Source organism: Hippocampus bargibanti, linkage group LG17 (genome assembly GCF_051943395.1).
Source record: "Hippocampus bargibanti isolate YZ-2025 linkage group LG17, ASM5194339v1, whole genome shotgun sequence".
NCBI lineage: Eukaryota > Metazoa > Chordata > Actinopteri > Syngnathiformes > Syngnathidae > Hippocampus > Hippocampus bargibanti.
The window spans coordinates 1,165,898-1,187,767 of record NC_142750.1 but is presented as its reverse complement, the minus strand read 5'-3'; the positions used below and the strand labels follow the sequence as shown (position 1 = coordinate 1,187,767).

The 21,870-nt window shown below is 45.3% G+C and overlaps 1 protein-coding gene across 5 annotated transcripts; it reads left to right on the top strand.

The window, feature by feature from the left end:
* Positions 1–598: 598 nt before the first annotated feature.
* wizb (WIZ zinc finger b) lies at positions 599–20,060 on the top strand. 5 transcript variants are annotated; one of them, XM_089017885.1, is made up of 17 exons: positions 600–994; positions 1,445–1,626; positions 2,360–2,495; positions 2,648–2,723; positions 2,987–4,425; positions 4,923–5,348; positions 6,513–6,884; positions 10,209–10,331; positions 10,656–11,105; positions 11,995–12,390; positions 12,634–13,086; positions 13,163–13,681; positions 14,520–14,731; positions 15,406–15,715; positions 16,741–16,906; positions 16,972–17,215; positions 17,431–20,060. In XM_089017885.1, the coding sequence occupies exons 2-17, from the start codon at positions 1,516–1,518 to the stop codon at positions 17,548–17,550; spliced, it is 5,553 nt and encodes a 1,850-aa protein (XP_088874011.1). In that variant the 5' UTR covers positions 600–994; positions 1,445–1,515; the 3' UTR covers positions 17,551–20,060. The 5 variants fall into 5 exon arrangements, with proteins under 5 accessions (XP_088874013.1, XP_088874011.1, XP_088874010.1 ...); XM_089017884.1 differs by having other exon boundaries at positions 2,645–2,723; XM_089017887.1 differs by lacking the exon at positions 17,431–20,060 and having other exon boundaries at positions 599–994; positions 2,645–2,723; positions 16,741–16,877; positions 16,972–17,209.
* The last annotated feature ends 1,810 nt before the right edge of the window (positions 20,061–21,870 follow it).

Sequence of the window (21,870 nt, the reverse complement as noted above, 5' to 3'; positions counted from 1 at the left end):
AGGAGTTATCCATCGATGAAAAGGTTTCTCCAGCCGTCATCTGGACTTCTTTGAAAGTGTCGGACGATTCGCTCCTCATCCGATTTTAACCTGTTTATCTCCTTTTTGGTGACATATTTTGGTAGTGCTAGCGATATTTTATGTAATATAAGTATACTATACATGAGGTTGCATTATCAAAAGCCAGTTTATCCAATACAGTACTTAAATTAGGTTAATTCAAGAGTTTTGCAGTCGTTAGTAACAAGCCCAACCTTGCGACGGCCACTAGGGTGCGCTAACGGACTAATTAAAGCCTCTCGATCGAGCATGACGTCCCAAAATAAACTTGATTTTAACGAGGGTGTCAAATTTGAAAACTGGTTACACCTGCTATTAGATTTACATTGATTAAAATACAAGTGAGCCTATTATAACAGCGTCCATGTAAAACGAACCGATGCCAAGTGACGAATTATAACATTTAAAATCGCACGACATATGAATGGGGATGCTAATCTTCAAGATTAATTACATTTATTAATACACATAATACAATCAGGTATAAGAATAACCTTACTAGACACGCCGAACAAACTATGAATACACGTTAGTTTTTTTTTTTTTTTTTTTTTTACAAAATACGCCTCCGGTAATCATTCCCACGCGTGTAATGTTTGAAATAAAAACCGTGAAAAGTGAAAATAAACTCGCAGCTGGATGGAGGCACTTGTGGACTTCTCGTCACCTCCCATTGGACGTTACGTCCGCCCGCTGCTTCCGTGGCGTGCCTGCAAATCCAAATCCAAAGAATATGGAGTCCTGTACCGGTGAACCATGCAAAACATCACCAAAGACTTGAATGTGACACTTAACGAGCACATTGGTGCATGGAAACAGCTCGAGGGGCTTGTAGCGAGCATCAAGCTTCTCGCTCGGTCCTCAACTATGACGAGCGGATCTTAGACTGCGACTCCTTCCCCCCTTCTGGATCCGAACACCGGCACCGAGATCAGTGAGTATTTTCCGGGTTCGGACGCGAGTTGATGCTTTTGAAAGACACGCCGTTGCATTTACATCGCCTAGTTTAGACTGACCTGACGATGACCGATCGACAACACCGGCCACGTACTTGCGGTGAGCTAACACAAAGCTCAGTCAGCCGATGCAGCTTTTGACGTCTCTCGGTTATTTCCTTCACTGACCTAAAAAGGGACATGAAAACGGAAATAAACGCCACGTCTTTCTGGAACCGTTCCGGCACCCGGGTTCCGTTTCAAAGAGCAGAGGTGTTGTGAAAATGGGTCAGACGGGGCCTATACAGCTGCAGCTGGTGAGGGTGGAGGGATATCCTGAGGACAGCTAAAACACGAACATTCCGCAACTGTGCAATCGTTTGCGTTATGTGACAAAATCTCTTGAACGCGTTGAGCAATGACCCCCTTCTTTTCAATGTTTACACAAGACGAGGAGGGGTGCACCATGTAGGCAGTCTGTTCTCCATACTGTCCTCCTGGGGGGGTCTGGGGGCCGAGAATGGAGCCGAATGGGCAACCGCTGACCCCAGGGACCAGTGATGTGCCCCTGTCTCTGAACTCTGAACAAAATCCGGCCCCCCCGACCTTCCTCAACTGCACCATACAGCAGGTAAAGCCTCCACGTCACTGTCATTGTAGTGAGGGGGGGGGGGGGGGGTGCGACCTAAATACTGTCTGATTTGTTATGAATAATTACTGAAAGACAAGAATGATGCCATAATAACTATAGAATAGCACGGTACACTAGTGGGTAGCACATCTGGCTCGCAGTTTGGTGTCGCGACGTTTGAATCTCTATTGAATTTTCTTTTGTCCTAATAATAATAATAATAACAATAATTTATTAACAACATTTATAAGCACATTTCAAAACTGTCATGGTCACTTTACAGTCACAGGGTCAATTTTTCTGTGGGTGAGCAGCGGCAGCCACACGCGCCAGCGTTCACTCAATCCGGAAGTAACTCCAATAGATAGAAAACTAGCCAGCTAGCTAATAGATAGCTCATAGCTAGCCAGCTAGGTACATAGCTAGCTAGCTAGTTAATAATAATAATAGTCATAATACATTTAATTTCTAAGCGCCGTTCAAAACTCTCAAGGACACTTTACAGTCATGGGATTGTTTTGTGCGGGTGAGCAGCGGCAGCCATTCGCGCCAGCGTTCACTGTACCCGGAAGTAGATAGCTTATAGATAGCTAGCTAGCAATCCTGATAGCAAATCGATAGCCCAGCAGCCAGCTAGCTAGATAGCCACATTTTTGCACATCATCTTCTAGTGAATGAGGTAACTATGTGTCATTTTTTTGTCAATTTTAATATTTTTTTTTTTTCCCACTAGTCCTCATGTTCTTCCGACGTGAGCGCCGTCCAGACGTCAACGAAAGGCTCGCAAGGTCAAGATGGCGATACGCATCCAGAGCAGATCGAGTGCAAGTCCTCGGCCTTTTCTTCCTCCCTGAGCTGGAACGCCGATGGTAACGTGTCACTTTGCATATTTAGGTTTTAAATTTTCGTCTGCATGGAATCCATTTTGAAGACAATGTCGTTTTGAGTGCCGATTAATTTTGGGTCTTTGGCTGTCAAGTGATCTTTTCTGTGGTTTGTGTGTGCCGTTATATGTCAGAAGAGGAGGAGCGACGACATTTTGCTAACACTACTGGTCTGGTTACTCACAGCCCAGGATCTCCTTCCTCTGGACCAAGGTGAGGAAGGTGGTGTATAGATAGATAGATAGATAGATAGAATGCTAGCTAGCTAATAGACAGCTAGCAGATAGCTAGCTAGGCCTTCACTCAACCCGGAAGTAACTTGGATAGAAAGCTCGCTAGCTAATAGACAGCTAATAGAGCGCTAAGTAACTCGGATAGAAAGCTAGCTCGCTAATAGACACCTAATAGAGAGCTAGCTAGGCCTTCACTCAACCCGGAAGTAACTCATATCTACTGTCCTTTTGGATGCTGTCCAGAGTTGATGGTGAGGATGACCAAAAACACGGAAAATTGCTGCAATCGGGGCAAGAGTCCGATGTGTGTCCCTCTAGAGGGTTGTGCAAGGAAAGCAAAGAAAGCACCATAAGAGAAGAACCAAGAGAACCAGAGGTCCTGCTCTGCAAAATAAAACCAAAGGAACCATTCCAAACGAGGGTCGTCCCATACGAAAATGAGGAAGAGAAGAACCTCCAGGAAAAGGATGCCAAGGATCTAGAGAAGAACATATACGCCTTCACTGGAGACTCTGAACCTGGGAGTCCATCTCAAGGCCCGGACGCTCCACCAGATCAGAACTTCAGGCAGAATCAAGACCCGGTCAGACCCTGGACTGCTGAACCTTTACTCCCTGAGGTCGCTCCGCAAACAGACGGTAGTCCCAGAAGATCAACCGAGGCACCTCAGTGTCAAAGCAAAGGACCATACCCTCTTGATGATTTGGGCAACGGATCAGTCGAAGATCTGATCTTGTTTGGAGACCACGAAGGAAACGGAGATGACCACAATATTTTCACTTGCGTGGAATGTAGCATCTACTTCAACAAGCAGGTCCACCTCAAGGAGCACATGGTTGAACACCGTCCATCAAGCCAGGAAGGTCCTCAACGTTTTCAGTGTGCAGAGTGCGAGTGGGACCTTCCCGATTCTGTCGTCTTAGCCGACCATCAAAAAAAGCACCAGGAGTCCCGGATCAAGATCTTGGCGGAAATCGAGAAACTGAACCAAAACGAGAAGGCTAAAGAAGAGTCCGAAGATCTAAAACTCCAAGGTTCGAAAAATACAAGTCCAGTTCCTGTTCCTGGTAAGATGTCGGACGCTCATCGTCTCCGATACCAGATCCCGCGTTCGACATCGGATGAAGATCGTCCGGTTCTTCAATCAAAGGCACCTCCAAGTCCTGCAGGTTCTTTAGGAACCGCCTTCCAGCCTCGTGCTACTTTGAACCGCCGCCGTTTTGTTTGCAGCCATTGTAACTTCAGCACAAGAACCTCGCAGGCTCTCGCAAATCACGTCAAGACGCACATGAGAAAGACGTTACTTTTGAAATCCGGTTCCTCTTCTTCTCCTGATCCTCCGTCGTCTTCATCTCCTCTCGCCGCAAGTCAAGCTGCCACAAAGAGACTTCGGAAACGGGCCCACTCCGGACCTTCAAACTCCATCTTGGATTTCAACTGCGTGTCCGACTCTGTAGCTCCGCCCAACTCGTGTCAAAACAAAAGTCGCCAGGGAATTGGCGCCTTTGAGAAGGTTGCGGCCGCCCAGGTTGTCCTCGCCTGGAATAAGAACAGAAGGTTCGGCAGGAGAGCAAAACTTGGATCCAGGCCGATTGAGGAGGACTGTGAGGGAAACCGGGAGGAGAGCCCGGAGGTTGACCCTGAGAAGGTTGTCGTGAAAGGACGCGTGGGAGCCGGTTCAGGTAAGGCCAAAGAACGTGACCACCACATGATGTTTATAGCCTCAAACACACGTGTCAAAGTCAAATCTGGCCCGCCACATCATTTTATTCGGTCCGCCAGAGCAAATCAAACTTGTGAAATTCCATGCTCATCTAGCGAGCTAGATAGCTATCGATCAAGCTAGCTAGCGATTGAGCTAGCTACCATTAAAGCTAGCTAGCGATCGAGGTAGACAGCGATCGATCTAGCTAGCAATTGAGCTAGCTAGCAATTGAGCTAGCAGCTAGCTAGTGATCAAGCTAGCTAACGATAACAATCGAGCTAGCTTGCTCTCTTTCTATTCAGCTAGCTGGCTAATATCTTCCATCACAGGTGTCAAAATCAAGGCCTGGGGGCCAAATCTGGCCCGCCACATCATTTTATTCTGCCCGCGAAAGCAAATCCAACTTGTGAAATTCCATCATGCTAGCTAAAAAATGACTTTGACACCCTTGACACCCCCATTTTTTTAATGCAGACGATTCTCCAGAGCATCAAAATGCTGCAACGCCTCCTCAGATGAGGAATAGTTTGAAAGATGAGCCCGAGGGACAGACCGACGGAAGGGATTTTGTTTTACGGCCAAAGAACAGCACTACGACCCCCCGTTTCGAAATTGAGAGCGCCGACTGTGAGGACGACGAACGCTTGCGACGTTTCCTTTCCGAGGACATCCTGGATGACGCCGAAGATGACTTGGATGAGATCTCGGAGGCTTTGAGGAACGTGGAGAGGAAATGCCCCTACTGCCCCGATCGATTTCATAATGGCATCGGCCTGGCCAATCACGTGAGGGGTCACCTGAACCGGGTGGGCGTCAGCTACAACGTGCGTCACTTTATTTCCCCGGAGGAGGTCAACGCTATCGAGAAGCGCTATTCTTATCAGAAGAAAAAGAAAAAAGGTTAGCGTCTTCCTGACTTTGTGACCGTGAAGTCCGAATGTCGTCAAAATACTTTAGTTTTTTTTGGTTTGAATGCGAGTTGGAGCATAAAAAAATGATATTTAACATCAGAGATGTTCGCTCGGACGCAGGCAGATTGTCTTATTGAGAGTACACATGCTATCCATTTGCTATCTATTTGCTTTCTATTAGCTATCTACCTAGCTGGCTATCTATTTTCTATCCATTTGCGATCTATTTGCTATCTAGCTAGCTACTTAGCTAGCTATCTATTTGCTATCTATTAGCTAGCTACCTAGCTAGTTATCTATTTGATATATATTTGCTATCTATTGGCTAGCTAGCTAGCTGGCTATCTAGTTGCTATCCAGTTTTTATCCATTTGCTATCCATTTGCTATCTATTTGCTATCTATTAGCTATATGGCTAGCTAGCTAGCTTTGTAGCTGGTTATCAATTAACTATATGGCTATCTAGATAGTTAGCTAACTGTCTAGCTAGCTAGCTATTATCTATCTGTTAGCTAGATAGCTTTCTATCTATTTGAGTTACTTCCGGGTTGAGTGAATGCTGGCGCATGTGGTTGCCGCTGCTCACCCACCGACAAACGGATCCTGTGACTGGAAAGTGACCTTGAGAGTTTTGAAAGGTGCTTAGAAATTAAATGTATTATTATTATATGTAAATTGAAGTGATAGACGAGTAAAACACAGTCTTCTTGATTTGAATACCACGCCCCTAGACATCCTATGTTATACAAGCACCAACATCCATAAACCAACAGAACGGAGACATTTTAATGGCTTGTCTTTCCATGAACTGATCGATTTGCAACCTGGCTAATGAGCTCTTCCTGTGAAGGAGTTTCCCAAATCCTAAATTCCGCCCAAGGCCAGATCTCCTGCCCGACGATGACAGTTAACAGACTGTGTCTGTTCACCTCAGATTGACCCCAGATGTTCTGTGCTTCTATTGTGGGCCTTGTGTTCGACCAACTAAGCAGTGAACAGCATGAAACTTTGAAACTTTGATCACTTCTATTCTGTCGATTCTCTATCAATATGTAATAGCAACGGAAACTTACCTAGCAACAGAATTCTTACCACTTCCTGTAACTTTTTTATGTATTTATTTGTTATTATTATTATTATTTTCACTCCACAGTGGCTAACTTTGACCCGTCCACGTTCAGCGTGATGCACTGCGAGTTCTGTAGCGCCGGCTTCGACACCCGCGCAGGCCTGTCGAGTCACGCCCGGGCGCACCTACGAGACTTGGGCATCACCAACTGGGACGTGACCATCTCGCCAATCTACATCCTACGGAAATTGTTCTCCAGCAGACCGGATCTCGTCATCCCCACCGCCCCCCCGCGGAGCGCTGTCTCCGTTCACGAAGACGACGAAGACGAGGACGAGTTCATCGGGTTTAAAATGGAGGGTGAGATGAGCGAGAGCAAGAGAGATGCTCTCTCTCCTGTTTCTCTATCATCTGGATCTCCTGGACCCTTGAACATGGAGGACGGAGTCCAAGAAGGTATGTTTGATGCTTTCAATTTGTTGTGGTCGATGAACAAATCTTCAGAGCTCTTTCTCTTGGTCAAAGAAAATCTTTGTCATGATACGGTGATACCTCGGCCTACAAACGCTTTAGCTAATGAACTTTTCGCCTTACGAATGTTAAATTCGCGAGAATATAACCTTGGCATACGAACTATTTTTCGGTAAACACACGGAGCGCCACAATGAGTGATGTGTCATTCGCGAACGAGCCGGTTCCTGGAGCTCCTGAAATGGCAGATCGCTTTTTTATCCCTCTATTCCCCGCCCCCAGTCTTCGGTTAAAGTCGAGTTGGCGGGGGGAGTGGTTAAAGAAACAGAAACACACACACACACACACGAAAGGGAGACGACAGAGCTTGAAACAAAAAAACAAAAGTGAAATGGTGAGAAAATGGATAGAAAAACAGTGACATTTGGACTCGTTTCAACTTTATTGATAGTTCAAATTCAAAGTGTAGACTGCAAGGTTAAAATATCCCATCAATCAGGCTCTACAAATCTCCCGCACAAGCCATCTGTACAATTTGAAGAGAACATACAAGCAAGGGAACCAGCTATGAATGAAGTTTCTAGAGTGTCTGCCTGCATCTGTTGCTCTTGTAATATTACAACTTCTAAAATGTACAACCCAGAGCTCTTTGAGACACTTTATGCAAAAAGCTATCCATTCCATCAAGCCATCGACCATCACAAAGGTAAATAAAACGACTTTATTATAAAGTACAGTTTATTTATTTAATGACAATATCATAGCACATTTATTATACATAAAACAAGGTATATTGTGTGTAGTTTTAAGCCTTATTTAGTTGAAACGTATGTTTTACGGGGACCTGGGAACGGATTATTCTCATTTCAATGGTTTCCTATGGGAAATTAATGTTTGGAATACACACTTTTCACCTTACACACAAACTTTTTGTGAACCAATTAAGTTCGTAAGCCAAGGTATCACTGTAGTTGCGAATGTTGAGATGTTCTATGTAGTAGGCTTTTTTTTTTCTTTCATAGAATCCCAAAGGTTTTACTGATGAATGAAACAGTGGGAAATGTCTGCCCAGATGCTTGAAATTCACATGGTTGCTTTGAATGTCGAACCAAAACGGGGGTGTGGTGTGTGTGGAATGGAATGGGGTGGTCTGAGACAAGGTGAGGGAGACTGAGTGAAGGGGCGAGGAGATGGTGGTAGGGGGGTTACGAAAGTCTCCTGATGCCCGTCGATGTGTCACTCGACTCGGCGCTCGCTCGTCGCCAACCTCCGCCTCCTCTCGATTGGTCACGCCTTAGCCGAGCGGTGCATCTGGGGGCCAAAATGGCTGCTTCCACCTCCCCGCAGACCCAAACAATAGCCGAAAAACGCCTCGCTGCCTCCAAAGCGTCGCGGTCGCCGAGCGGTGAGTAGCGGCGGCCGGTGTCTCGACATCCGGGTGGGTTTTCGGATTCCCAACGGCGTCGCGGACATAACCCCCCTTTCCCTCCGCGAGCCCCCCTTATCGATACATTAAAAGTGTCCTGAAAACGCGCGTCTCCATCGCAGGTAACGCGCACGTTAAATCGGGTCATTTCGAGCAGCGGATTGATCATCGCAAATCGCAGACAGTCTTGTATTTATTTTTTTCTTCATTTTTTTTTTCTCGATCAGACCTAAATCTCAATCCTCGCCATTTTAGCCCGTTTTGATTTTCTCTAACGAGGCCATGTGCCCATTCCAGTGCGTGGAAGCATCTCAGATCACAGAAACGTCACGAGGTGAACTCGCTACCCTCGATTTGATTCCAACTCAAACCGCGAATGGAAGTTTTTGACTTGAGTTGGAGATGGCGTGGGGGGTGGGGGCGGTGTCGTGGGGGTCCAGAGTGGAGCGAGAGGTTCGCTAGAAGGGAACCGGACTGGTTTCGTCTTCACCCCCGGAGGTGTCACATCGTCGCTCCGGTGACAGTCGAGGGATGAGCGGCCCGCACACCAGACGAAAAGCTTTGTCTGGTCTACCCCCCCCCCCCCCCCCCTCACCCCCACGTCTCTTCTCATTCCCTCGTTTGTCGCAGAAAAGGCACAATTGCGGCACACTGGCCACATTTGCGTTTTACACCGTTTTTTTGTGTGTGTCCCAGCGTGAAATGTCAGCTGCGATTTGTCAAGAACAAGCTGCCAAGGTTGAGCTTTGCTTTCATCCTGCTGTGTCATTCATTCGTTCACCTTACGCCTCCCACCCCTGAATTCATGTCTTTGAAATGGATTGGATTTACCTTTATAACAATAATAATAATAATACATTTCATTTATTAACAGTCAGTTCATTCGGGTCACACAAAAGAGCCGGCTCATTGGGGGTAGCTAAAAAGAGCCGGCTCTTTCGGCTCATTCAAAAGTGCAGGTTCTTTCGGCTCACAAATGGCTCCTCGTATTTTTAATTTTTTTTTGCTTTAATTAATTTAATCCCAGAAATAGTATAAAAATATATGTAAAACAAATCACTAACGTAAAAAACTCTCAAGGACACTTTACAGTCACAGGATATTTTTTCTGCAGGTGAGCAGTGGCATATATTTTCCAGTGTATATGGCACACCACACTATGAGGCGCACCTTTAATGAATGACATGTTTCAAAAAGTATTTTTGAAACATATTAAAGAAAGAATAATGAACCCATTCACTGGCAGACATCTGCAAGAAGAATCATAATAATAATGCATTTAATTTATAAAAATGTGCCCACTCCAGTGCCAGGGTTTTTGTCATTGTCACTCGAATTCCAGGACCCACAAAATATTAACTTTTAGGACTACATCAACATTCAATGCAGTGTAAGAAACCTTAGACTCTCTTCTTTCATTTTGAAAAAAAAGAGTTAATTCCTAAGTTATATGGGTTTGGGGTTATTGGAGATTGAAATGGGGGTGGCAGTCGGTGGCTGCTGACAATATAACTTCACATATAAGGCGCAGGGTTATCTTTTCAAGTAAACCCAAGCTTTTGGGTGGGTTTTCTACACTGGCAAATACGGTAATTGAACAACAACAACAACAAAGCCAAAGCGCTGCCGAAAATATCATCAAAGCTTCAAATGTCAGATAAACACACTTGTGGATTTGAAAGCGCTGTTCTCATCTCAAATCAGAGAAATGAAAGTGACCTCCAAACCTTCTCTGATCGATCGTCGGCGGTCTTTTAACTGCCATCCAAGCCCACGTCGGATTGATAACGCCGTCTTGCTAACCGCTAGTTGTTTATTTTAGCATTCGTCTTCTTCTACGAAGCATTTGTGGACGACAAGGGCCGCTGTGTCTTCTTTTGTAGGTGACGGAGAGGCTGAGGAACAAGTTGAGCCTGTCGATGGCCTCCATTCGAGCCCTCAGAAAGCGGACCTTCACCACGTGGACCAGGATCGCCTCCTCGCAGGCGAAGATGACCACCCGGAAGGTACCACAGATTTTTTTTTTGATGGCCCAAAATGGTGCAAAGATGTCCCTCCCCCCAGGATTTAAATGTCAAGGATTATAAATGAAATGTATTATTATTATTTATTTTTTATTGATGATGATTAACTTTATCTCTAGCTTTAACAACAGCTGAAGCTGGAAAAAAGCGTTAACATGGACAAAAGGTTGAACATTCTGTGAAATAGTTAAAAAGTGCTTCAAAACAAGTTGTTTTCAAGGCTTGTAACGGATTAACGTTTTTTACATTGATTATTATGGGAAGTGCTGTTTCGTTTTTTTGTGGACTTTGCGGTGTGTCTTCCAGTTGGCGATTTAAAGTGTGAACTGTGTGGCGCTGAATTTGAGAGCAGGCGGCAGATGTCCGTCCACGCTAGCACCCACTTGCGGGCATCCGTCGAGCCTCGTTCGGTCAGGACTTCATCTCCAGTGGACAAAGACCACATGGAGGACGTGGACGACATGGACGAGAAAGCCATGGCCTTTAGCGTTTTGAGCAAAGCGGCCAAAGAGCCGCCGCCCACTTCCTGTTCGCCAACTCGAGGTTCTCCGCTTCTGGTTAGCGCAAGTTCTCCCACGTCAGTGGTGAGGAAAGCCCCCATTTCCTCGTTGCTGCCGGCGTCTTCCCCTTTGCGCTTCACCGAGCAGAGGTTGGGACCCGCCAAAGGCTCCGCCTCCAACCTTCTCGTCTCCGCCGCCATCTCGCCATCCAAACCCATCTGGGCGCCACATGAAAACGACGCTCCTCTCAACCTGGGTACGTTTTCCCTTTGTCTTTGCCATTCATCCCAAGCGGAGAGGTCCATCGATGAAAAGGTTTCTTCAGCCGTCATCTGTACAAATTTGAAGGTGTGGGACGTTTCGCTTCTTATCCGAGAAGCTTCGTCAGCAAACTAAAATCTTTTGCTGGTATTTTTCGGCCCTGTGTATATCCCTACTGGAGTCAAAACATGTCAGGAGAGCACTCACAAACTGTGGTTACCCTCAAATACATTGGGGAGACTCAACAAATTCTCCAAAAAAGACTTTATCAACATCGCAGGGATAATACTAATGAGCCTCATCAATATGCAGTCCATATGCACCTAAAAGCTAGCAAACACTCATTTGACGACAATGAGGTTAAAATCTTAGAAAATAGATGTTTTGAAAGGGGAGTAAAAGAAGCTATTTTCATAAAATGGCAAAACCCTTCACTAAATCGCCATGGTGGGGTGAGGTTCAATTTGGATCGTTCCTACAACAGACTTCTTCCGCAACATAGGCTTAGTTATGCTGATGAGGTGATACCAGAGCAAATAGGGCAATCAGGCCAGTCGTGGACCCCATACTCAGGCAGGACAATAGAAGTAACCAGTGTAGCCGTAGGGAGTAGTCCTCTGCTCCCCCCCAACGTGAGAGCAGGGACCAATCATAGCACAGCCTGGCACCGCCACGGCTGCACAGTAGGGATATATATTTGTATACACTGTGTATATATAGGGCCGAAACTACCAGCAAAAGATTTTAGTTAGCTGACGAAGCCTCTTGGATAAGAAGCGAAACGTCTGACACGTTCACAGAAGTACAGATGACGACTGAAGAAACCTTTTCACCGATTCATCCCAAGGTTACCCCCCCCCCCCCACCTTTTTTTTTTTTCGCAGCCTTGGAGGTGGAACCGAGCAACGACATCGTTTGCCGGCTATGCGGCGCCTGGTTCGAGACCCGCAAAGGCTTGTCGAGCCACGCCAGGGCTCACTTGCGCCACTTCGGGGTGCAGTACTCGGAATCCAAAGGCTCGCCCATCGCTCTCCTCCATCAGCTGATGGACTCGGAGGACTTTGAGCACAAATCCGGCAAATTCCGGCTTGATGCGGAATCCCCAAAGAAGGCGACGCCCCCTTCTTCCTTGCCGTCTCTCCTGTATAAGGCCACGACGACGACGGCGACCTCCAAAGCGACCTCTCCGTCTTCCTTTGGCCCGCCTACCAAGCGTCATAAATCGTCTTTCGTGCAGGTCTTCCACCTGAGCAGCGGCGAGATCGTGAGCCTCCCCCACAGTGAGTGTTTTTGTCTGGCCGATCAATTGATTACGGTGACCCGAATGAGCCGGCTCTTTTGAGTGACCCGAATGAGCCGGCTCTTTTGAGTGAGCTTAAAGAGCTGAATCTTTTGAGTGAGCCAAAAGAGTCAGCTCTTTTGACTGAGCCGAGCCAAAAGAATCGGCTCTCTAAAAAGAGCCGGCGAATTCCCATCGCTACAAAAGATGATCCAATCTTCTTTGTACTTTTGTAATCGCTCAGGTGAGCCCCCCAAGGAAATCGTCTGTGAGTTCTGCGGTGAATATTTTGAGAACCGTAAAGGACTGTCCAGCCACGCTCGCTCCCACCTGCGTCAAATGGGGATAACCAAGTGGTTGGTCAACGGTTCCCCAATCGACACCCTGAGGGAAATCATCTCCAGACGAGGTTTGTCTTTCAAGTCTCGCAAAGCCCCCCCTCAGTCTTCACCCGGACCCCCCGGTTCTCCGCTTTCGGCCTGCTCCTCGCCATCCGCCGCCCCGAGCCGACTCCCCTTCGCCTCATCGCCGCCGCCCGCTTCCAAATCGAATCGGACTCCATTGATGTCCTCAAGCGGGTTGATTCTGAAGTCTGAACCGGAGCAAATAGAGGTCACGACCCCGGAGACGGTGGGCGGCTTCGGAGGTGCTTGCGCCGACTGGCGCGGCTCCGACGGTGCGCTCCCTCTCAACTTTGGTAAGTTTCATCCTCCAAACTTTTTTTTGCATCAGACCCCGTTTTTTGACAAGCGCCCTTTCTGGTTTCACCTCAGCGACGTCTCGCGAGGCGGCGCCCGTCAGAGACATCCGCTGCGAATTCTGCGGCGAATATTTTGAAAACCGAAAAGGCCTTTCCAGCCACGCCCGATCACACCTGCGCCAAATGGGCGTCACCGAATGGACGGTCAACGGCTCGCCCATCGACACTTTGAGGTTCTTGATGCACAAACGAGGCTTAAAGGTCTCCCCTCGGTCTGACGGAGACAAGAACGACACTCCGAAAAGTCCGTCGTGGACCAACCCGACCAAAACTTCAGGGGGGTTCCTTGTCTCCGGCGACCAATCGCCCGAGCTGTATAAATCCCCTTTTAGCGTGCCGTCGTCGGGGTCCAGTCTTTCCAAGCAAGGCCCGTTTGAGCCTCCTAGCTTACCCAAAATCGTCAGGATCTCGCCGCTAGGAAAACAGTCCGAAGACGCCGAGTCGGCATCCCGTCGCTCCAAGACGTTCTTGGCGCTACCGCGTGACTTCCTTGTGAAGAAAAAGACTTCCCATGACAAGTTTGTTCGCAAGGGTGAGTGATCACGTCGTGTCCGACGACTTCTTTAAAGGACAACCGACACCATTTTTTTTGGTTTCCTAACTGACATCAGAAAAACGTTTTATAGCATCGAAAATACCCAAAACACACAAGCTGATCTTTTTTTATCAAATGCAAATCACCAATAAAAATGTCTTAAAGTTGCTCATAACTGCCACTAATCAGAATCAGAATCAGAATCATCTTTATTGCCAAGTATGTAGAACACACAAGGAACAATTCTGGAATGAGCTTGAAACTGGAGAGATTCAGAAAGTCCCGCCCCCAATTTGTGACGTCACATCAGGAAACTCCTTCACAAACTGCCTTGCTCCAGAATCAAAACAATGGCTTCAGAAAGTTCAGATTTGGGAAAATATCGTTTCTTGTTGATTCAAATACAGTAAAGTCTCGTTATATCGATATCGGATATATCGATAGTCCCGATTATATCGATACTATTTCTATGCACGCACGGAGAAAATTACATGCAAACAGGGTCGGATATATCGATAGTCCCGGTTATATCGATATTTTTTCGGACTCCCTTGAATATCGATATAACGAGACTTTACTGTAGTTCTGAAGAGGAAAGCATAAATGTTTGCAATCGATTAAAGAAGTCCTTCCGTATCAATTGGAGCCGTCTGGACTCCAATGTAGTGCCCAGAAAATGCACAAGCTCTGTGCGCTATATACCGTGGAATCTTTGTCAACTGCGCTCAGTAGAAGTCATTTGAAATGATTTTCCAAATTATGGAGGCAACTTGTCCGGAGGTGTCGGTTGTCCTTTAAGCTTAAACCTCACCCGCCATTTTGTGTGTGTGTTCAGATCCGAGCTGCGAGCTGTGCGGCTTCTACTTTGAGAACCGCAAAGCGCTGGCCAGTCACGCGCGAGCTCACTTGAGGCAGTTTGGCGTGACGGAATGGTGCGTCAACGGCTCGCCCATCGAGACGCTCAGCGCTTGGATTCACAGCAGGCCGCAGAAGGTCTTGGAAATGCACCGCAGCTACGTGCAGAGTAGCCGGCCCGCTTCCAAGAGGGTACGCACACACGCTAACGCAATCAACCGAGAGTTTTGAAAAGCGATTATAAATGAAATATATTATTGTTATTATTATTATCATTTGCTAGCTATTTGCTAGCTATTACCGCTGGCTGGCTAGCTAGCTATCTGGCTGGCTAGCTATCTAGCTATTCACTATCTAGCTAACAAGCTATTCACGATCTAGCTGGCCCGCTATCTAGCTAGGTATCTGTTGGCTAACAATTGCTTAGCTAGCAAGCTTTCTATCTATTTGAGTTACTTCTGGGTTGAGTGAATGCTGGCGCGTGTGCCTGCTGCTGCTCACCCACAGAAAAAAAAAGTATCCCATGACTAGAATTGTTTATTATTTTGAACAGCTGCCCTCATTTCAAGCTCAGATAACTCCAGACCCATACAATTGAGGAATTAACATTTTTTTTCTGATGAGAGTCTAAGGTTTTTTTACGCTGCATTGAATGTTGATGTATTCCTAAAAGTCAATATTCTGTGGGTCCTGCAATTTGAGTGACAATGACAATAACCCTGGCACTGGAGTGCACACATTTTTGCATGTCTGGCAGTGAATGAGTTAAAAACAGTCAGCGTTGTAAAAATAAAATGCGTTGTTCGCATCTCAGCATTTTTGTGTGTATTTTAATCATAATCATAATCATAACTGTTGCCTTCCAGAAGAGCAGCTCGCCCCTCCACGCCTCGACGGATTGGGATCTCAGCCCCTCCTTCTCGCACAAGGCCTCCTCTTCATCCTCCTCCTCTTCCTCCCAATGGTCTTCCTCTCTGGCGGTCAACCTGGTGCGCCCGCTGAGCCGTGAAGACGGCTTAGAGGAAGACGTAGCGGCGGCGGCGGCTCCCAACTTTCGGGCTTCTTCTCACGTCGGGCCTCGCAGTAGCAGTCCCCGACCGCCGCCGCCGATGGTCGGTCGCCTTCCACTTCAAGCGCAGGTGGCTCGTAGCGAGCTCAACGTCCGTCTGCCCAGAGGTACGCCACGCTTTCATTTTCACCCCCGTTTCATTCCTTCGAGTCCACCTGTTTCGTTTCACAAGAACAAATTATTGAACAATGTCATCAGAACAGAAAGGTCCAAAGTAGCAAACAAAACCATGATAAGGTTAACCTATCTATTAGCTTTCTATCTATTTGTCTTACAATTCTATTTGCTAGTTATTCACTGGCTAGCTAGCTTTCTATCTATTTGAGTTTTTCCGGGTTGAGTGAACGCTGGCGCGTGTGGCTGCCACTGCTCACCCACAGAAAAACTTAACCTGTGACTGTAAAGTGACCTTGAGAGTTTTGAAAGGTGCTCAGAAATAAAATGTATTATTATTATTATAAACAAACTTAACAAGTTGAAACATACAATTTCCCAATACTGAACGGTCCGCGCCAGAAGTTCTAATAATAATAATAACCATCATCATCATCACAATAATACATTTCATTTATAAGTGCCTTTCAAAACTAGCTAGTAGATAGCTAATAGATAGCCAACAACCCAGAATAACTCAAATAGAGAGAAAAGCTGGCTAACTAATAGCCAGTTAATAGATAGATAGCAAGCCACCTAGATAGCTAGATAGCTAGTTAGCTGATACACTGAATGTCATTAATTAAATAAATACACAGAATTGAGTAGCATATTTCCATAATACAGTGATACCTTGGCGTACGAACCTAATTAGTTCCCAGACAGAGTTTGTATCCCAAAAATTGATTTCCCATAGGAAACCATTAAAATGAGAATAATCCATTCCCAGGTCCCAATAAAACACAATTTTCTACTAAATGAGCCTTATAAGCCGGCTGCCATTTTCTTTTTTGGAGAACAGGCTTGTTTGCGAACGACACATCACTCATTGTGGTGCTCCGTGTGTATCTCGAAAAGTACTTCGTATGCCAAGGTTAATTTTTCCTAAATTTAACGTTCATAAACCAAAAGGTTCATAAACCGAGGTATCACTGTACTCAAAAATAAGCATGAGTGACAAGTTTCCCCCTCTCGTAAGGTTTTGAACGCCGCCCCCTGAAGAACCCGTCCTGCACGGAAGGAACCGAGAGGGACAACGGCCCGGCGAAACCCCCTCGCACAAGTACAGTCCCCGCTTTAGTGCCAAAGCCACCCGCTGACCCGCTGGTCAAACTGGTGGGCAAGTTCTACACCCTCAAGTGCCGGTGAGTCCCGTTTCCGTCGGCTGCGGTGGCGGAACTCGCTCACCGAGATCCGCGTTCTCCGTCAGATTCTGCGAGGTGGAGTTTCACGGTCCGCTTTCGGTGCAAGAGGACTGGATCAGGCACCTGCAGCAACACATCGTCAAGATGAACTACAGCCAAGCCGTTGAACCCAAAGGAGACCCCGATGGCGTGACCGCAGGCCTACCAAACGCCGCCACCTCCTCAACGCCCGCCGCGACTTCGCCGGAGCTTGTGAAAATGTCGCAGGAATCGCTCAGCCTGCCAGCTCCTATGGCCCCGCCCACCCAGGTGGTGTAAACTCTTCTTTTCTTCACTTTTTCACCGTTTCATTCCTTCGAGTCCTTTCCACATTTGTTGAAGGCCAAAGAGCCCCAAGCACCTTTTGAAGCAGCTTTTATTTTGAAATGTTACCAAATCTTGTTACCACGGGAACAAAGCTCCAAAGCCGATTGTCCCCGAGGTCATTCGACGAGGTCAACGCTTCGTTTTTATTGAATGTCCAGGTGTTGACGTGGATCATTGCCGTCACCACGACGCCCGCTTTAGGCGGCAAAAAGGTTTTAGCCCACCTGACACGTCCCGACCGAAACGTGAAGAGTCCAGTCTCGCGATGGAGACTTTAAACACACTTTTTGAACACTCAAGTGTTCAAAATAAAAAAACCTATGCGGCACTTTCGACATCGACACTGAGCACTTATGAAAATTATGGGATGGAATGACATTGTGACTGATTGATCTTCTTTCAAGGAGCAAGAAGTGGAAGCACAACCAACCCCTCAAAAAAAGGGATACGAACTTAATACGGACCCCCCCAAAATATAAACGTTGCTTGAATGTAGCATAACGCACTTGTTTATTCCTTTGTTTTACATTTATTAATCCAAAAAAAATGCCATGGGTTATACCACTGATATTCCACTGCTGCTGCAGATTTTCTTTCATTTTTATTTTTTAAAAATGAACCCACACTTGATTTTGGGGCCTTCAAAAAAAAAAAAAAAAAAAAAAAACATGATTACATGTTTATACTGTTAGCCTTCCATTCACAGTGTTAGCATAGCATCTGAATCCTGCCTTTTATTATTATATATTTTTTTTATTTTATAAACCTAACCCAAATATTTATTTATTATGCCCCTGAATGTGGTAAACTAGCTCATTATAAAGACTTCAAAGTAGAACTTTGGACTGTTTTAGTTAAAACTGTGCACTTTAGCACGTGTGCAGTGTGTCTGTGTGTGTGTGTGTGTGTGTGTGTGTGTGTGTGTGTGCGCGCGCATCGATGTATGTCCAGAACTGCCCAACCGCAACATTTTAGGCGCAGTACATTTGCACAATCTACTAAGATCCAAAACAACAACAAAAAAATTGTACCTTTTGAAACGACATTTTGTAATTTTGTAGTTTTTAGGGAACAAAAATACAGTCAAACTTTGGTTTTTGACCATAATCCGTTCCAGAAACCGATTTTGAAAAGCAATTAGGTTGAAAACTGAAACATTTCTAATTATAATCAATGTAATCAATATCTGCTTTTTTTAATCAATACAAACCTGTCTGCTCACAATGAAAAGTGACACGAGGATAATCCGTCGGTCACAATGAGATACGCCAACAGGAAGTGACGTATAAGGAAGCGGGAGACGAGTCGAGTGGTGCATTCAGGCGCACTCAGTTTTCTCAAGAATCCATTTTTCATTGTCAACCAAGACATGAAAAAAAAAAGAAATTGGTGGTCGAAAAACCAAATTGGTTGAGAATCGAGATGTTCAAAAACCCAGTTTTGACTGTATTAGTACAGTTTTCGATCACTAACTACAATTACAATAATAAATATATTGTTAACTCATTGACTGCCAGACGTGTTAAAATGTGTCCACTCATTTTCGCTCAAATTCAAGGACCCACAGAATATTGAGTTTTAGGACTATGTAAACATTCAATTCAGAATAAGAAACCTGAGAAACTCTTCATTCGTCAGAAAGCAAGAGTTAATTCCCAAGTTAAATGGTTCTGGATTTAGCTGAGCTTGAAATGAGGGTTTGGTTGATATACAAATTGGTTGATAGAGCACTTGAACAACAGCTGAAGCTAGAAGAAAAGCACTAAGATGGAAAAAAAGGCAAATGCTACCCCTTGTGGAAGGGGAAAAAAAACATGGTGAGAGGTCTGACCAATGCTTTATCGGCACCCAAGCAAAAAAGAACAACAAAACCCCAACAAATTCAGGAATGGCGCTTTACTTCATATTTTCCAATTTCCGAATACATTCGTGAATGGCAGTGAATGAGTTAAGTGTCAAAGTTATTTTTTTGCCGCGGGCCACATTGTAATTGGTTTCCTTTCGAGGGCCGTTATGAATTCACGCACGACAACTTAATGATTAACTAGTTTTCAAATCTGCAGTCAAGAATACTGACTGTTATTGTAGTTTACATCCAAAAATATGACATTTTGGTTCGGATTTTAGCCAGCATCGTCATCATTTGATTTGCTTTCGCGTGCCAAATTTGGCCCCCGGGCCTTGACTTGGACACCTGGGATGTAAGGGATTAGCCAGCGACCTGAATAGAAAGAGAACTAGCTAGCTCACTCGCTAGCTCAATATATGAGCATTGAATTTCACAAGTTTGCTTTGGCGGGCCGAAAAAAAAATGATGTGATGGGCCGGATTTGGGCCCCGGGCCTTGATTTTGACACCTGTGAGTTAAGCTAACGCCATCTTGACGCTCAATCGAACCAGTTTTTTTTTTTTATGTTTTTTTTTAAGCGATCTATTTGTCGTGCTGCGGCCGGTTGGCGTCCATCCATTTGTACAAATATGCTTTCGTTTGGAACGGAAAAAAAAACACTGGATCGGACATCTTTGTGACTTAAAGCAGCCACCGAAGCTTTTCAATGGGACTATTTTGCACTCTTGCCTCACTGTAGGAGCCTTAGTGTCCCCCCCCCCCCCCTGAAAAAGTGTGTGTATGTTTGCGTGTGTGTGCGTGCGTGTGTACACACAGTCAATAACACAATAGATATGACAGCAGCCGACAAAAAAGATGTTTGCGAGAGAAAACAGCTGTTGTTGTACAGTTTTAGGTGAATCAAGTCCAGACCAAGACAATAAATGTGATTTCCGTTTCCGAAAATGAATGCACTTTTTTCATTGCACGACTTTCTGTTGGACACTAGGGGGCGCCAGAATATTATCTGTGTTCTATTGCAAGTTCAGAAATATTTTTCAGCCCAACTTGACTTAGCTTTGAAGCCATGTCACAAAAGGCCAACCGCAACATCAGAGGCCTAATAATATGTAATAATAATATTTAATAATCTTTTCCTTTGGGCTTTTCCCTTCAAGGGGGCGCCACTGCAAATCAGTGTCCTCCATCTTGAGAGGTTTGGATTGGATTGGATCACTCAACATACAATATTTCTTTATTTAATTTTCATTTTATTTTTCCACAATTGATACGCGTGTGTTGTTTGCTTCCGGGCTGGAAAACTCGATCGTAAACCAAACCTCTTAGCTGAAAGACCCTCAAAAGCTCACGAGAATTGAGGGAACGCAACGGGGTCATCCGGAAGAGGGGAAGGAACGTGCAATGTCATGTGATGCGGCGTTATTACTCGGAATATCGACCGTCTTGCTGCACTTTAGGGCCCGCATCATTTAAAGGACAACCGACACCATTTTTTTGTTTCCTAACTGACATCAGAAAAACGTTGTATAGCATCTAAAATCATCCATAAAAATGACTTAAAGTGTCGCAAAACTGCCACAAAATGAGCATGGAACTGGGCAGATTCAGAAAGTCCCGCCCCCTTGTTCGTGACGTCACTATTGGTCACACACTGCCTTGCTCCAGAATCAAAACAATGGTTTCAGAGAGTTCAGATTCGGAAAAAGATGCTTTCTTGTTACTCATCCAGTTATGAATATGATTCAAATAGTTCTGAAGAGGAAAGCATACATGTTTGCCATCGATTAAAGAAGTCCTTCCGTGTCAATTCGAGCCGTCTGGACTCCAATGTAGCGCCCAAAAAGATGGCGCCCAAGCTCCGTTGGAAATGGTCTGATTTGTCCGCTGGGAATTTGTGTCAACTAGTATCAAATAGTAGTGTTGGTGCAACACACAACGATTCACCATTGCGTTATTTATGTAGTTTTCCTTCTACTTTTGCCATCAACACATTGTTTTCAGATGAAAAAAGTACCCAAAATGCATTGTGTGTCGCTTTCTCGGTCAGTGACGATACCTACCGTGACGTCACTTAGGGTATATTTAAAAACAAGACCTGAATATTCAGCGTGAGTCTTAAAAGGTAAAATATGCGCTGGAATCTTTATAAAATGCGCTCAGTAGAAGTCATTTTTTTTTTATAAATTATGGACGCTACTTGTCCGGAGGTGTCGGTTGTCCTTTAAAGCCTTTTACTCATTGGCCGAGCGGACATAACGGAACCGTCCGTCTTGGTGACTCAATGACATCTTTTATCGAAAGGCTCGCGTTGGCCTTCGCAGATCAATTCTTATGACATTGGCCTTCAGAAAAGCAATTTGGTGGCCGTCGATGATTGAAAGTCTCTGTGAGAGAAGCTGCACTACAGGCGACGGATTGCATTTCAAAAAAATCTTTATTGGTCTTTTTTCTGCGACGACATTTCTTGTTTTAAATGCCACATGCATGATGGAGTTCCGTTGTAAAGGAAATATCTTCCAGGGTATAAATAGCAAAGCGTGGAGAGTGCAATCATCAAGGAACGCCGAAGAAACTCTTAAGTAAATATCCGTGAACGCACTAAATGTCAAAGCCGACAGAAGGGAAGATGGAGACTCGTTTAAGTCTGCTGGCAATGGCCGAACGGGACGAAACAGTCATAAAATTAAATGGATAAACAATCTCAGCGTAAAAAGCCTCCTACTCAGCAGCGATAAAGATTAGATTCAAA